Source organism: Epinephelus lanceolatus, chromosome 11 (assembly GCF_041903045.1).
Source record: "Epinephelus lanceolatus isolate andai-2023 chromosome 11, ASM4190304v1, whole genome shotgun sequence".
Classification (NCBI taxonomy): Eukaryota; Metazoa; Chordata; class Actinopteri; order Perciformes; family Serranidae; genus Epinephelus; species Epinephelus lanceolatus.
In genome coordinates this window covers 34,737,771-34,753,116 of record NC_135744.1, presented here as the reverse complement: position 1 = coordinate 34,753,116, position 15,346 = coordinate 34,737,771, and the positions used below count along the sequence as shown (strand labels likewise).

Sequence of the window (15,346 nt, the reverse complement as noted above, 5' to 3'; positions counted from 1 at the left end):
GTGGGCTTTAAAAAAAAAAAAAGAAACAAAAAAGGACAGTTCTTCATGTCATTGACTGTTACTAAACACCCAAATTTCAACAAATTAGGTGTTAAGTATACATCTTCATTCAAAAACCACGAACATTCAGATTTCCTGCGATAAGAACCAATAGTTTTAAATGACAGAAATGTTCATTCCTGGACAGCTGGCATACACTGTTACCCCGTCGTAATCACCCCGCCTAACTAGTCGACACGTTTCTTATCTACTGTCTTACATACAAGTACGATTAAAATTTAAATAGGAAAAAAAAAATCACTTATACAAATACTTTGCATCTTATAACCCTTGGTTCAACCCTGTTTGAAAAGAATGCATTTGAAAAGTTATACTTCTGCATGGCCAGAGGAAGAAACAAAAAACTGCTTGGTATATAAATAAAATCTATATCGGCCTTCTACTCTGAAATATATAACGATAGATTTAAAACTCTTTGTTCTATAAATGCAACACTGAATGCAACACCTCTCTGAATCGTTCGTCCTGGATGAAATTGCTTTTGTTGAGCCGAATATGTCGTCATTCAGGCCCTGTTATTTTTATAAACTGCAATGTAAATAACTGCATTGTATTGTGTGGAAATGATGTTCAATACTTAAGACACTCCCTGCTGTTCCTTAGAAAAATACTCTCTGAGCAAACAAGGGGATCAACAAAAGAATAACACTGTCAGGAAGTGAGTCTTCCTCCAGGAAATGTTTCACTAAGCAGTGTAGCTTCGAGGGTAAAATTCATTGGAAGAGACTTGTATTCTGGAGCTTTAACGACAACAAATCTCTTAGAGAGAACATTAACGTGGTCAATTTCATTAAGGCCAAGAGTCTGACAGTCCCCGCTAGCGGCCTCTAGAGGCCATGCCACTCCTTGCATCAAACTGGACCAAAGAGGTTTGAACAAGCTTTCATTTTTCTAGCAGGGCTTGAAGTAAAAGATTCTGGAGAATAAAAACGACACTGTAAAAAACAAATACATTGATCGATACAGAGAACTTTAATAAATATGTGTCAGATGTATTAATCTGCTTTGCACAGTAGCCCTTCCTTCAGTCTCTCCTTAAATCTTGTGGGCATGCTGCAAGGGCATGGTGTGATGTAGCTTAACTCATGGACAACTCCATTTTGCTGTAAATTCATTCACAGGATTTAAAAATGAAAGACCGCCATTAAAAACATAAATGTTGCCAGCTTCCATTAAATGTTTAAAAATGCAAAAAATGACTCAAAGAGGGAAAATAAACATTTATAATGATATGATGGGTGGCTGTTTGTCTTCCTGTTGCTCACATACAAGGCACAAAAATGATAAAGAGAAACCTTCGTTTTAAAGCACCTTTGGTGTTTATGGGAGGTACTTTGGTGAAACAAAAGTCAAATAAAAAGTTAAAAGCCAAAGTAGCCTAAAAACTAAACCCCATTTTTAAGCATATTCAGAATTCACCCAGGGCTTCCATGCCAAATAGATAAAAACATGGCCTTCGGAGATTGTAAGAATGCCGATATATGAAGCATGGCGACGAGCTCTTTTTGTTCCTGTGCTGCGGTTTCGATGCTTCTCCCTGTGTGGCGCTGTCGACGGTGTGAGATGCTCTAGATTGCTCAGTGTTTTTGGCAAGCTGGTGTAGAAAATGGACACAGTGTTGGAGATATGTCTGAGAAGTTCATTGTGTGTGTGTGTGTGTGTGTGTATGCATACAGTACATTGTATGTATGTGTGTCTGAGGGCATGCGTGTGTCTTTGAGCACATGTTGCTGAACACAAGAGGCTGAGGTGGGTGTGTGTGTGTGGAAGCAGCGAGCAGGGAACGAGTCCTCGTTAGGGAATAAGCTTTGCGTCCAGGCGCAGCCAGTGGAGGCCCTGCCGTGTGTAACGCACCAGTTCTGTCATGCTGCTGGTGTTGAAGATCAGAGGACCCATCACCTTGTCCAACTCCAAGAAGAAGTCTGGGAAAAACAGAAGACACAGTGAACGCAGGCAGCGTCAGTTTAAATGCCAGTGATTACAGGAAAGTTCAAGGTGGGACAATCATTATTTCCTGTTTAATATTTATAATAATCAATGAAAGGTTTAGTCTAAAAATTGTCAGAAGGTAGTGAAAAGCAATTTCCTAGAGCTAAAAATGATGTCAGAGGGAAATTCCCAGTCTAATAACACTGTCCTGTAAAGTTCACAGGCTTCAAATCATTCAAATCTCTGCTGCCCGGATCATCACCCGCACCGAATCATCCAACCACATCCGACCAGACTGATTCCAAAAACCTTCTGCTCACCTTCGAAGCCCTCCTCAACCTAGCCCCGACCTATCTCCCTGATCTCCTCCAGGAGTACACCCCCCTCCTGCTCCCTGCTCCCTGCTCCCTGCTCCCTGCGCTCTTCCTCTGCTGGTCTCCTGACCATCCCCACCTCACGCCTCAGCACCATGGACACCAGGGCTTTCAGCTACTCTGCCCCCAGGCTCTGGATCTCCCTACCTCCACACATTCGACAGTCCGGTTTCACAATATGTGTTTGGGTGTTTTGAAAGGCGCCTTTTCAAATAAAATGTATTACTGTTATTATCATAATGAAGTTTTGGAACAGTACAACATGCGAGTGCCAATTGCAACACATCTCAAGAACAACGGCGAAAGAAAATCTCCAAACTACTAAAAGCAAAAGGGCCATGCTATAGACCATTTCACTGGAATTGCATTGCTAGGCTTGAGTCCATGTTTACTTCCTGTCAGCTGATGTCATTCACATACACAAAACATTCCCACAAGAAATACAAAGGGACCCATTTAGAAACTTTATGTTGTCAAGTTTGAAGCAGTCAATAATATTACAGCTTGTTGAATGAGACCCCGGGGGTGTAACACTGGTAAGTATACCCCATCTGATACGACAATCTGTTGCCAGTCTTATAATGACGAATTTATTTGTCCAAAAATATCGTCTATTTTAACAAAGGCTTAAAAACAAAGTTTGGAGGGACTGCCTAATAATCCAAGTAACACTAATAAAATATAAATTAAGTCAGTTTACCTTTCTGCTCCTTGGATAGCTGCTCCGCCTGGTCCCAGACTTCTGTGGCGTACAGGAAGTTGGAGGTGACCTGAACGTAGCTGGCAGCCATCTGGTGGATACGCTGAGGTATGGTCACAGACGAGCTGGCGCTGCTGCTGCTGCTGACTGTCGAGTAGCCGCCGGCCGTGCCTGGTGACAGTTTGGGAGACACCGGAGAGGGCATGCCTGCTGCCTTGCTGCGTTGGGAAACAGAAACGAGCAGACATGGTTATGAGAGTGATGGTGCTGGGTTAGACAAAGCTTGGTACGAGGAAAGTTATTTTTAGTGCCCGCGTGACAGTTAAATATACTGAGTGCTAACTGAAAATCACAACTGATTGCAGTATTTATATATAATTGCTGCCCAGTGTGACTCAAAAGCTTCAAAATGTTCTTCACAACAAGATGTTAAAACCAGATCAAGCATATTTATAGGTGATGATATTTAAAAAAAAAATAGCTTTTCCAGGAGTTTACTTTCTGTGAAATTCTTTTAACCATTGTAAAAATGTCAACTTAATTTCACATTCAACACTTGTGCAGGAGACACAGATGTCTCCCTAATAGTAAACCAAACAGTAAAGGAGGACGTGACTTACTTTCCCATTCCAGGAGAGGGAGCCTGGGTGTTACTCAGAGAATTCTGTCAAACAAAATGAGGGAAGGACATTATGTACACATTATGTTACACATTCACAGGAAAAAAAACACTTACATGGGATTTATATTTGCCAAGCAAACTTGATCTCAGCTTCTAGGAAACAAAAAGTACCTTTAAGTGTTCAGTGAGTGTTTTGGAGTATTTGAGTGCGCTGTCCTTCCTCAACTTGAATAACCTCAGGTAGAGGAGGGACTGGCATCGTAGGCTGGAAAAACAAATAAGTTAATATTGATTTAAAGCTTGCAAAGAAGAGTACAATGACCAGAGATGAGTGGGGTGGGCTGCCTCTGAGTTGAAGGCTGAGGACAGGACGACACATCTTGAGCATGATCACCAGATGTCAGTCAGCATACTCACCAAAGCACAGCTAGCCTCTTGTCTGCTGACGTAGCATCTGGGGCCAGGTAGCTTTTTAACTTCATAGTGTATCTGAGCGAACAGACAGAGCAAATGTTTAGTTTATAGGAGAGCTAAATGCCGAAGTCATTATAGACGTTTTCAAATTAATATTTTACTAAATGTTTGTCTTTCTCTTTAATTGACTTAGCGATGCACTTCCAGAGCTCTACACTAACAGGTGCCAAGTTGTTATCAGTGGCCACCACTTTGTAACATATAGAAAATGGACAGCAAACAAAACGTGCTCCCAAAAAATTAATTAACTCAAAATGTTGTTACAGTCAGAACCAGATAGAGCTGCTCGTGACAACATAGCATGTCCCAAGATTCCACAATCCGTTTACATCCCAAATAAACCACAAACTGATTCAACTGACAAAGAACCTGATGAACCCTGAACTAACAGATAATATTAGATAAATATAATCAGATAAAACAAACTGCCAAGAATTTGTTTGGTTACTATAGTACGGCTTTTAAATAATATTTTATGTCACATTTTAATTATGAAGCTGACGTACAACTGCAGTCTTCCACTTTAAATTGTGACAACGATAAACACACATTTGTCCTTACTTGATAAGCTCCACCGTTTCCGCGTACATAGGGAAGGGAGACTTTGCCTCCTGGGCGCTCTTCTCCAGAGCATTACCACATTCAATGAAGGACACCACAGCGTCCAGGTAGTAGACTGCCTTCTCAAAACGGTCCAACTGTAGAAGAGGAAAACAGGGACACGCACACAAAAAAATAAAATCACTGTTTGCCGTGCATCTTGAGTTAGTAAAGAGGCACCAGTCTGATACTGAATTACTATGTGAAACTGTCACAGCAGTGCAGGACTAAATGCTTTTCACATGACTTTTAATTCAACATGGTTTTGGCGTGGCCACTTTATATAACTGACATGGTTTGTACATGATGTGGTGTGGACTACATAGACTCTCTTTTCACTGAGTAACAGCAGCAACAACTCAGTTATGTATGTGTTTGGCCTTTAAAATGAATGTGTACCAGAACACGTGGACTAATTAGCTCTAGTGTGGGTTAATAAATGGTAAAAAAGAAATAATAAAGAAGAAATGTTAAGAAATGTAAGAAAAGAAATGTTAAAATTACAAAAAAACTACAGCAACTAAATCATTTTTCAAGGATTTTGTTTGGAAATAACGTGCAGTAAATCAGGTATCTTGTATTCCTGAAGAAAGTAACTGATACCAGACCTTCAGTTACAGCCGCATCTTTCATTCACCTGCTAACAATAGCATTTATGTTTTAGCTGTTCAGGCCATTACACTCAAAAACTGTGATATCACAGAGAAGAAAGGGCTTTGGAAACTTTGTGCCAGGGATAAGCTTCCCAGTCAATACAATAACCACTATACAATTACATAAATGTCAGCAATGAAAGGAGATACGATAAAACTGAAACTGTGTTCCTATATCTCACATCAATCTTTATGCAAAACCTCAGCATGATGTTGTTATACACAGATCTCTAGACCTTGTCAAACATCCCTCCGCTCGCACTGCTTTGCATGCAGCAACTGACATCATAGCATCTCAATTACATATGTAAATAGTCAGTGGGCTCTGACTCTTACCAGTGCGTCGGCATTGTGTTTAAGCTTCTTGGCCTCTTGTAAGTAGTGATCTGCTGAGTGGACCCTGAAACAAAATCATTAACAGGTCAAACACATTTCATTACTTCTGTGAGCCATATGAAAACCACAATGCTGTGTAATGGCTCAGTTTCTACACAAATTTCCTCTTAGCACAGAGCCTGGAAACTACACATAAACACACTGTCTAAGATTCTCATTATGTCATTAAATAAAAACCCAGAAACAACACAAAAACTAAGAGGCAAGACTATGCTGTTTCTTTACCTCCGCATGAAAAGGGCACACATTCCCGACAGAGAGCCTTTTAAAATGGAAATTTACATCATCTCTCCACATCTATTCATGACCTCCCCAACCTCCTACAGCTTTATGCATCAAAGGCAACCCTAGATCCCCACAGCAGTTCTTTCTGCATACCCTGCTGAGGGGTTATCCACAGTGGAAAGAGCTCCTCTTACCTGTCCTCAAACACCAGCTTGGATCTCTGAGACTTGGAGCCGTCCGTGGAGAGCGGAGGCACAGCCAGCTGGTTATCGCAGCCCTTTGAGGATTTCTCCTGCAGAGACAGCAAGCAAGAGGGAATAAAGTTTCAGGAAAAAGGGGCCTGGTGTTTGAAGTGGAGGATAAAATGGAGGAAAGGGGGAGATCGAGGGTGTGTGGTGGTGGAAATGTTTTGTGCTCTGCGGATATTAGACACATCCAGTATATAAACCTATATTCATACGTCGACGCTATGTTCTCGACCACTCCCTTTCTTCCCACAGCAACAACTTCTTTTTTTCACGCTTGCTTCGTTATTTACGTTCCCCGCGGAGACACTGCACGGTTGGCAAACATGATGAAAGATTGCACTTGCACTGCCCAGTACCCACTACCCTTGCCAGGTATTCACGCCGCCAGCAAATGCCACGCGATAAGGTTACTCACGCTCACCTTCCCATCGCGTGTGCTGCGCCCCTTGTCCTCTCCTTTTCGGTGTTTGGAGGTGGAGCTGCCCTTGGTGCTATGGCTTCCCTCCTTCCCACTTCCTGTCCCGCTGGACAAAGAGGTGGAGGACTGGCTGACCGTCCTCTTTCGACTCGGATGCTCTGCCTTGGGCGTCCGCTGGAGACCTGACATGGAAGGAGAGGGGACTGGCTCCTCTTTCTTCTCCAAAGACCTCTTAGACCTGGAGGGATATGATTATAATATGTCATTGTAACATCTCGTTAATTGTAACAACATAGAAAAAGAAATATCGCAAGTGTTATTTTGCCTGTAACGAAATTACGAACAACTGTCACAAGTGTTCCCGATGTGCAGACGGTTTTACTGTGAATGATATCAGGTGAAGAAGGAAAGAATACCCACTCTTTACTGCTGTTTTTATGATGAGACAGGGACTTCTCCTCTAGCTTGCATCGCTTATTCTCTGGCTTGGTGCCTTCCTCATCGTTCTAAAAAGACACAAAGATTGCAGAAAATTACACGTCACATTAAAGGATTTATTGATGTGTGTGTGCCTCTGTAGTAAGTGATTTAAAGACAAAGAAATTTGCAACCTAGCACTTCATTTCTTACAAGATACAGTGCAACTTTCTGCCAATGCTTAGTGGTTTACCATCTTGCTGTTACACCCCAGCACATCACTGAGATTGTAAAGTCTCTTTCTCTGGTAGTTCCACAGCTATGATTAGAAATAAAACAAACACAATCATGTACTGTCAGGAATTACAGATCTGGATCTCCACCAAATTTGAATCAGTTGTTCCTTGGCTGAAAGGCATTTTCTTGCTTTAATGGGAATCCGTTCGGAGGTTATTTTAAGAGATTTGGTATCCTGTTGGAAGTAAACTAGAATGAAACGATAACTTCCCTGATGAAGAAAAAAAAAGACCCTAGACCCTAATAATAGTCATTTAGTGTTAATGATCATACTGACAACAAGATCCCTATGAAAAAAACAGTTTTGGTTAATCTTAATCTACATCTTGAAGAGAAAGAAACACTCAGTGAGGAATAACAGACTAATTTGCTCTATCGAGTCTCGTACCTTGTGTTTCCTCTTGGCCTTACTAGAGCTCTTCTCAGTGCTCTGTTTGCTGAAGTCTTTGCTGTCCCTGTCTAGAGAGTCGTCCCTCTCCACTTTTATCTCTGCGGGCTCCTTGTAGGGCCGCCCCGGGATCCTCGACAGCAAGCTGAGATCTATAGGAAGTGGGAAGGAAAGGGAATGGTAGGGTACGGTTTAATTTGGTCCAAAGAAAAGAAAAACTTCAGGAGTGTGTACTCCAGCTTGACAAGTGTAAAAAAGTGCACAGAACACAAAGAGAATTTGTAATATATTGTTATAAGAGCAGCTTCGACTAACCTATTTTCACTAGTAAAACCTGCTGCTGAGGTTGCCTCGCAGGGTAACGCTCCTCGGGGTCACTGAGCGGAGACAACAGCTCTTTCTCTTCCATCGGAGAAAACACACACACAGGGGTCCTGATACTCTCTGTGTACTTGGGTGTCTGCGACGAGGACGGGATGCTGTCATTCCCCTCGGAGTCTGACGATGAAGAGTCTGTGTCAACAAACTCCCGAGACTTCTGAGAAGTCTTGGTGGGCGCCTTAGCTTTGCGTTTATCTGCAGTGGTGGTGACGGCAGGCGCAGTCGGCCGCGGAGAGGATTTAGGTTCTTTTTTGATGCTTGGTTTGCGGGAACCTTTAGTAGCAGCTTTGGGTCGATGAGGAGGTATCTCCGGAGCCGGCTCACTCTCCACTCTCAGACCTCCTTTTGGTTCCTCCACCACTGGAGGCTTCTCAGACTTTTTAGGCTGTTTTTTACCCACGCTCCTTCGTGGATTTGTGCCACCCTCGCTCTGGGCGGGGGATTTTTGCCGGCCACGGCCACCCTCTGCACCCTTTTGTGCCGCCCGTAGGTCTCTGCTTGGGGTGGGTGCCGTTGAGTCTTTAGAGCCCCCGCCCTGGCTACTATAGCCACGTCCTGAGCTGTTATCTCTGCCCTCTTTCTTGCACTTGGTTGGAACATTATTGTCCACCGGAGAGGCTGGGGAGAACTGCTTGGCCTTCTTGAACCAGTTGTCCAACTGCCACTTGTTGGCCATGGGTTGTTCAGGCTAAAGAGACACACAGACACAAGAAATTGTGTTAGGGAGCAAAAGTTATTATCTTTGAAACCTTGTCAAACAAAGATGGTATTTTGGCCAGAAGCAAGAGCAATGTCTTACAACTTTCCCAATCCAAATTGAAAAGAGCAGCTGATGAAGTACTGAACTATCACTACGTAGCACTAATGCTTTGTATAAAGTTGCTGTTACCTCAGGAGAGGCGGGCCGCGGGTGCTCATTGGCTTCGCTGTCTGTCGTGCTGCTTTCGCTCTCACTGTCGGAGCCCGAGCTGCTCTCTGAGCCGCTGTGGCTGCTTGAGTCATCCCTTGATTGCTCCGCTCCTTCACTGTTATTGCTGTGGGTTACAGAAGAGAGTCAAATACCATTATAATGTGTGCAGAGGGTATACAGTCATGCTTCAGGATTACTCTTAACCACTAAACATAGCTGATATTTCCCAAGTGGTTCTGTACTTTCTGTAATTTGCACCTAACTTATGCACTCTCTCTTTCACGATAAGGAACATAATACAACAAACACCTGGAAATATAATGTGAGCTGATACAAAACCAACATGACATCTCCTTGACACGTGAAAATTTCTCAAAGGTAAATGTACTCTGCTTTGTGCCTTACCTTGCTGATGTATTCCTTGAGGTGTTCTTGGCGGGCTCCTGTTCTCCATCACTGTCCTCACTGCTGCTGAGCTTCAGATCATCTTCCAGCATCCTGAGATACAGGAACAAAACGAAATTAAAATCTTTGTATTTCATTTTTTGAGATTGCTGGCTATGTCTACATAACCTCCTGAGGCCAACTATGCATATCTGGTTACTTATCATAACTATTTGTTTTAGTGACTTACTCTGTGTGTGAATCAATAGCCGGAAAACTACAGACAGTCTTGCGAGGGATGAAGCACTTACGTGGGCTGGTCATCGCAAGCTTTAGATTGATGGCTGCTGGAGCTCTTGGAAGAACTGCCTCGCTCTGAAAACACAAACAAGATTCATGAGGTTCAGTCTATATAAACATACACCTTAATTATACACATACATAATTATTTTGTATTTGAGTTTGAATAGGTAACGTGTGTGATACTCACTGTGCCCACTTGGAAAAGGGTGAGAGTCCTGAGGTTAAAAAAAACAAACATCCTGAATTACTTTCACTATTTTCATTGTGTTATCGGCCTTTATAAAATTTGTCTTTTGAATCTGATAATCAATTAGAAGGATTTTTCTCTCCTTGGGTTTGTGGCTGTTTATATTTACACGCAAGCACTTAGTGACATAAACACCACAACTAACTGAAAAGTACTTTAACCTTCTATTGGATTAAATATGAATCAACAGTAAGACCCACCAGTTTATAGATCTAATTAAACAGCCACCACACAAGACTGCTCCGGATTAGCTGTCTTACATAAGGTCTGTTTGCACTATACACAAGTAATAAACAAATAATTAAGTCTGATTCATTATGACACATAATCACTTGAATCAAAGTACAGGGACAAACACGGGGACTGATGCAATCCTGACCTTGGTGGGGAATGGAAACTTGGAGGGCTCTGTTTTGCAGGGGGTGTGGATGGCTGTCAGTGGAGGGGGCCACGACTGAGTCATTTCCTGAAAGGAAGAAAAAAAAACACACAGGGAAAAAAATGTGAAAATGAGTTGTGAGGTGTGAGTAATGTGAAATGCTCTTTCATTGACTCGGGCAGAAAGCTGTTCTTAGAATACTCAACACCATTATATACGTACCTTCAGAATCTCATCGACACAGTTGGCGTCACCCGATCCCTGAAAGACAGAATCATCACGTTTAACACATGCTCATAAACAACATGATGTCGGTGCAGCAGGTGAGAAGCGGCTTCCATTCTGAGTGGCATAAGTCAGTCTATAGGCATTTTATGAGACCTACGAGCTCACTAGGACCCCGTGTAACATGCCGTGAGGTAATCTATTCCAGTTATTACATCATTATGAATATATGCTCCAAACATAAACATGACTCTGCCATGCTATGATAGATTACAGAACATAAACACAACATACAGCCCCTGTAGACAGGTCTTACCTCTACAGGCTGTGAGGGGATCTTGAGTTTGGAAAGTGAGGCCTTGCTGTTGGACTTCATCTCACCCATGGTGCTGCTGTGCGACTGGCCACTGTAGCTTTCTGCTTGTGAGCTCTTGGGTTCTGCCGTTTCCTGGCCGTCCATAGGCCGCACATACGCTGTGGGCTTCTGCAGCATGGAGCCAGGCTTGGACATTAGAGACGGGGGAAAGGCCTGACTTGAGTGCTGTCCTGTGGGGAAGGATGTGTGAACCCGCGAGGGAGAGTCCCAGTTGGCCTCTCTGTCTCGTGGGGACTTGGAGCGGTAGCGCTCCTTGCTGTGATGCTGCTCAGCAGACAAGGAGCTCCGCAAGTGGCTGTTGCTGCCGGAGGAACTCAGAGAGCCCTTGGCCGGACTCGACGTGTGCGACTTTGAGTGCTCTGACCCTCCGCTGTGTTTACTCGACTTCTTTTCCCGCACCTCCCCTCCGTGTCTTTGGCTACTGCTGCTGCTGCCGCTACTGCCGCTACCCCTCTGACTGCCGTGCCCACCCTGGAGTCCTGAGCGTTTCTGGGACTGGGATGAGGATCCGCCCGCAGCGGGGCCAACAGGAGTCCACTTGCTGCTCTGGCTGCTGCCACCGCTACCGACGCCGCGTTGTTCCCCGCCAAACAACGGTGGGCCCGATTTCTCCTCGGAGGAAGACGAGCTGTTTGAAGGTTTACCGCCAAGCTTGGGAAGTGTGTCACCAATCGGCTCTTTCATCTCGTCGTAATTGCCCAGCATGCTCTGAATACGGCTTGACAGTTTATCTTCCTTGCTGGACTGAAGACAGAAGTGAAGAGAGGGGGAGGGAGAGGTCAAAGACAGGACAGTGTGATGATGAAGAATTAAAAAAAAAGACAGCCATGGAGAAAGAGGAGGATTGTGAAGAATATAAGTGGATGAAATGAACAGAGAGAAAGAAGAGAGGAGAGAAGAGGGGCAGAGAAAACAGTCATTATAGGAACAGGTTCAACACTTGGGTTAATTGCTTTCCATCAAATACACTGAAAATGGAGAGAAAATGTATCACTCCAACAGAGAAGAAACTTAAAATCACTAAAATGTGCATAATTGAAATGCAGATTCACATCTCACAAAGAAAAGAAACAAACCATATCCTAATCCCATGTGTCACCAATTTCAAATTTAAAATAACTGACTGAACATCGAGAAAATAATCGATTCAACATAGAGCTCAGCCAGAGTCAGCTTGTTCAAACTGAGCCCTGATCAGTCCACACCCAACTGTGTACACAGATAAGAGTCTACCCATAGCTCCAACACAGAGGTTAATCAATCACTTTGAAGCCACAGGTTTCAGCCGACCTGCTCGCAATCAGCCCGTGACAATCCGCGCAGAATATCCAGTTTCACACGAGGCCTCAGACCTCTGTTTTGTTTGACAGATTCACACAGAGGGTGAGGAAACACAAGCCGTTATCTGTAGCGGGAAATGTAACTAGCTTGGTCATAACATGCACACTACTACCTCCTGCTAGCACGGCCTGGCTCACACGTGTGTGGCTGGTGAAATGAAGCATCACTTAAGTTTTCTTGTGGGGGGTTTGTTTCACTTTGTAGTACGAGCATAAATGACGTGTTTTATTGTGATCGTATTAAACCTCGAGTGGAGCAGACACGTCCTCTGCTTTTTGTGAATACCACTGCTTAATACAAGTACTTCAAAAGGCTGATATTATATGGTTTATCACACATACTGGCGCATATGTTGCTGGTGGATAAAAGTAAAAACCATGAAGTAAAAAAAGAAAGTGCTTGAGGTAAATTAGAAACAGCTGAATCATTACACAGTTTGTTCAACAACCTCATTGTTTACAGACAAATTGATTGCAACACTGCAGTGTGCTGGCAGAGGAAGAAGTCTGCAAAAACAAAAATGGTTTATTGTACTGTGAGTATTGTATTAACATAACACATACATTTTTTTATTGCGCAGCCCTTCTTGTCTGCAAACACTCTCTCAGGAACAAGTTTAAGAACTCAGGAACCAGAGAAACCCTGTTCAAGTTTTGGTTCCTGTCCAACAAAAAGTCCTGGTCCTGAGGTGGGACTTCCTTGCCTGCCAGAATCTATACTCATAATCCAACATCATATATCCACAGCAGTAAATTACAAAAGAACAAAACACTGATTGCCAACACTTCCATCTTTCCTCTGGTGTCTCTCTGCTTGCACAAACGACAAACTACGGCATCAGTTTTTAATCTGTTACCCGTATCGTTTGCCAAATCTTGCAGACATGAATGTGCTAAATGGAGTTTCTGGGGCTAGTTAGATCTTGGCACAATCAAAAGGCCTGCCTAATTATCAAATTCAATAATCACAAAATGCATTTTTTATATACTGTATCATAAATATACCAAAATCACAGTTTAATTGTCAATGGATAATTTTGTGCCCCTCATTCTGTGCAGCTGAGTGCATGAACTCAGCACCATAAAAATGTTACTGCCTTGCTGGTCTACAGCTGGGAGGCCACAGCTGCAGCTGCGTGCACACATGGCCTTTAATGCAGAACACAGTAAACTTCCACTTAGTGGAGCATGACAGAGGGGGGAAAAAAAGCCAAACTGAAGCTTACATAAGGCTCAGACAAGCAGGAGACAAGAGATACACGGTGTGCAAAAGCCAGTGACTTAAACAGTTGGTCTTTTCTTCACATTTTTTGTATTACGGATTCTTAGGGAAAAAAAACATTCACAATAAAATTATTTGATGCCTTTTTTCGCGTGCAAAGGTCAAGGACTTCTCCCTCTTCAAAGACAGCTTTGTACCTTTCACTTTGTAGTGGTCCAAAACACACGGGCCAGCACTCATCGCTCACCTCTGGTCCCCTTTCTATTCCCAACCTGTCAGGACACATTCCTCTCTGCCTCTTTGATGACTAACTCTAGCTAAGGAGAGGAGCCACTTACCTCTGCTCAAATCTGGTTAGTGGCAAAGATTAGACCAGTTCAGAGAACTCAAATCCTCTTTACAATTATACTGGCCGGGCGGGAGCTGGGAGCTGGCTGGCCTACATCTATGTGTGTGTGTGTGTGTGTGTGTGAGTACTGGAGGAAGACATGACGGGAGGAAGGGGGAGGAGGCTGGCGTGATCTTGTGTTTACCCTCTTTAGCTGCACTACAAAACAGCTAACCAAAGACAGGTGCTGTCAATTCAACAGACTCTTTTGTATCGTGTGCAGAGTTAGGGCCTTTGCACACCTTGTCTGTAGCTTTTGTGAGAGTTACATGTTTTATTGCTCTATACTTTGAGGAAATCCGAGGCAAATGTGACGCTACATTTCATTTAAACTGCACTTATGTTATGAGCATCGTCACTGCTGTTGTGCATTTCTGGATAGGCTAATGTAACCTCCTCTTAGTTGTGGAAGATTTTAGGAAAAGTCTAAAGGCTGTTGTGAAACTGTGCCTACTTAGGGCAACAAAAAAAGTTTATCTTGGGTGCGTCGGTACAATGGACGACCAAGAAAGGACGACAGAGGAGATACCTGCACAGCAATGCACCTGTGCTGGACAGCCACAAAAAGGTTTCACAGGCTGAGATCAATTTATCTAGGGACACCTGTGCACAAAAAGAAAGGCACTCAAAGTGCAAAAAATAATTTAAAAATTGAATTAAAACAGTGGCAAACCTAGAGCAGAGTTCAAGAAAGTAACATTAATTGCTTCTACTTTCTCTTTCTTGCTGGCCCGCTGTGCAGTTCTGCCCTGTTGCTCTCTCTTGTTATGGATGTTTGTGTCCCTCAAGTTAAACCATATTTTCCAAAAAGCTTCTAGGTCAAACAACTCTTTTGATGGCTGCTAAAAATCGCAGTAAACCTGTAACGACAACTTAAATGATGAACTTCAGTTCTGGAGCCAGTCTGAAAATGGGATTGACACAACGTGAGGTCATTTATTTTTTTAACGTGCAATAATTTCGGACAAAAAACACGGACTAGGTGTGCAAAAGCCTTCAGCCAGTTGTTAATTGTCTGACAGGTAACCTTCACTTAGTTCATGCCACAAAAAAACATATTGTTTTTAATACCTATAAATAACATGACAACATACTATGCTGCAGACAGATGAGCTGATCAAATCATGAAACATGTCCAAGATCATCTTGATTAAAAAGGTATGTCAATGTCAGTAGAGCTAGTTCAGATAAGTACTGCATGAGTTTGCCCTATTTAGCTATCATGACACAAACTGTAAACAAAAACAAGACTACAGGATCCTGAAGGTCATTGAGAAAAAGAAACAAACTTCTTTTTTTTTTGATAAGGTAGCAACAAAACACTATATTCTCAAGCCTAAAACAAATTCTTTTTTTAGACTGAAGAAATGTCGAAATGAAGTCAAACAAA

The 15,346-nt window shown here is 42.9% G+C and overlaps 1 protein-coding gene across 4 annotated transcripts in view; it reads right to left on the bottom strand.

The window, feature by feature from the left end:
• Window positions 1–762: 762 nt before the first annotated feature.
• The window catches only part of aff4 (AF4/FMR2 family, member 4), a 31,214-nt gene continuing 16,630 nt past the window's right edge, over window positions 763–15,346 (bottom strand). For all 4 annotated transcript variants that reach the window (XM_033642085.2, XM_078172561.1, XM_033642077.2 and 1 more), the window contains 19 exons: window positions 10,947–11,750; window positions 10,628–10,666; window positions 10,406–10,492; window positions 9,967–9,994; window positions 9,788–9,851; window positions 9,498–9,590; window positions 9,072–9,216; window positions 8,117–8,870; window positions 7,802–7,953; window positions 7,120–7,205; window positions 6,703–6,937; window positions 6,228–6,325; window positions 5,749–5,812; window positions 4,721–4,857; window positions 4,103–4,174; window positions 3,857–3,950; window positions 3,684–3,727; window positions 3,064–3,281; window positions 763–1,982 (listed from right to left, as the gene is read on the bottom strand). In XM_033642085.2, the coding sequence (XP_033497976.1) occupies window positions 1,855–1,982; window positions 3,064–3,281; window positions 3,684–3,727; window positions 3,857–3,950; window positions 4,103–4,174; window positions 4,721–4,857; window positions 5,749–5,812; window positions 6,228–6,325; window positions 6,703–6,937; window positions 7,120–7,205; window positions 7,802–7,953; window positions 8,117–8,870; window positions 9,072–9,216; window positions 9,498–9,590; window positions 9,788–9,851; window positions 9,967–9,994; window positions 10,406–10,492; window positions 10,628–10,666; window positions 10,947–11,750 (3,342 nt within the window). In that variant the 3' untranslated portion in view covers window positions 763–1,854. The remainder of the gene's footprint in view (window positions 1,983–3,063; window positions 3,282–3,683; window positions 3,728–3,856; window positions 3,951–4,102; window positions 4,175–4,720; window positions 4,858–5,748; window positions 5,813–6,227; window positions 6,326–6,702; window positions 6,938–7,119; window positions 7,206–7,801; window positions 7,954–8,116; window positions 8,871–9,071; window positions 9,217–9,497; window positions 9,591–9,787; window positions 9,852–9,966; window positions 9,995–10,405; window positions 10,493–10,627; window positions 10,667–10,946; window positions 11,751–15,346) is intronic.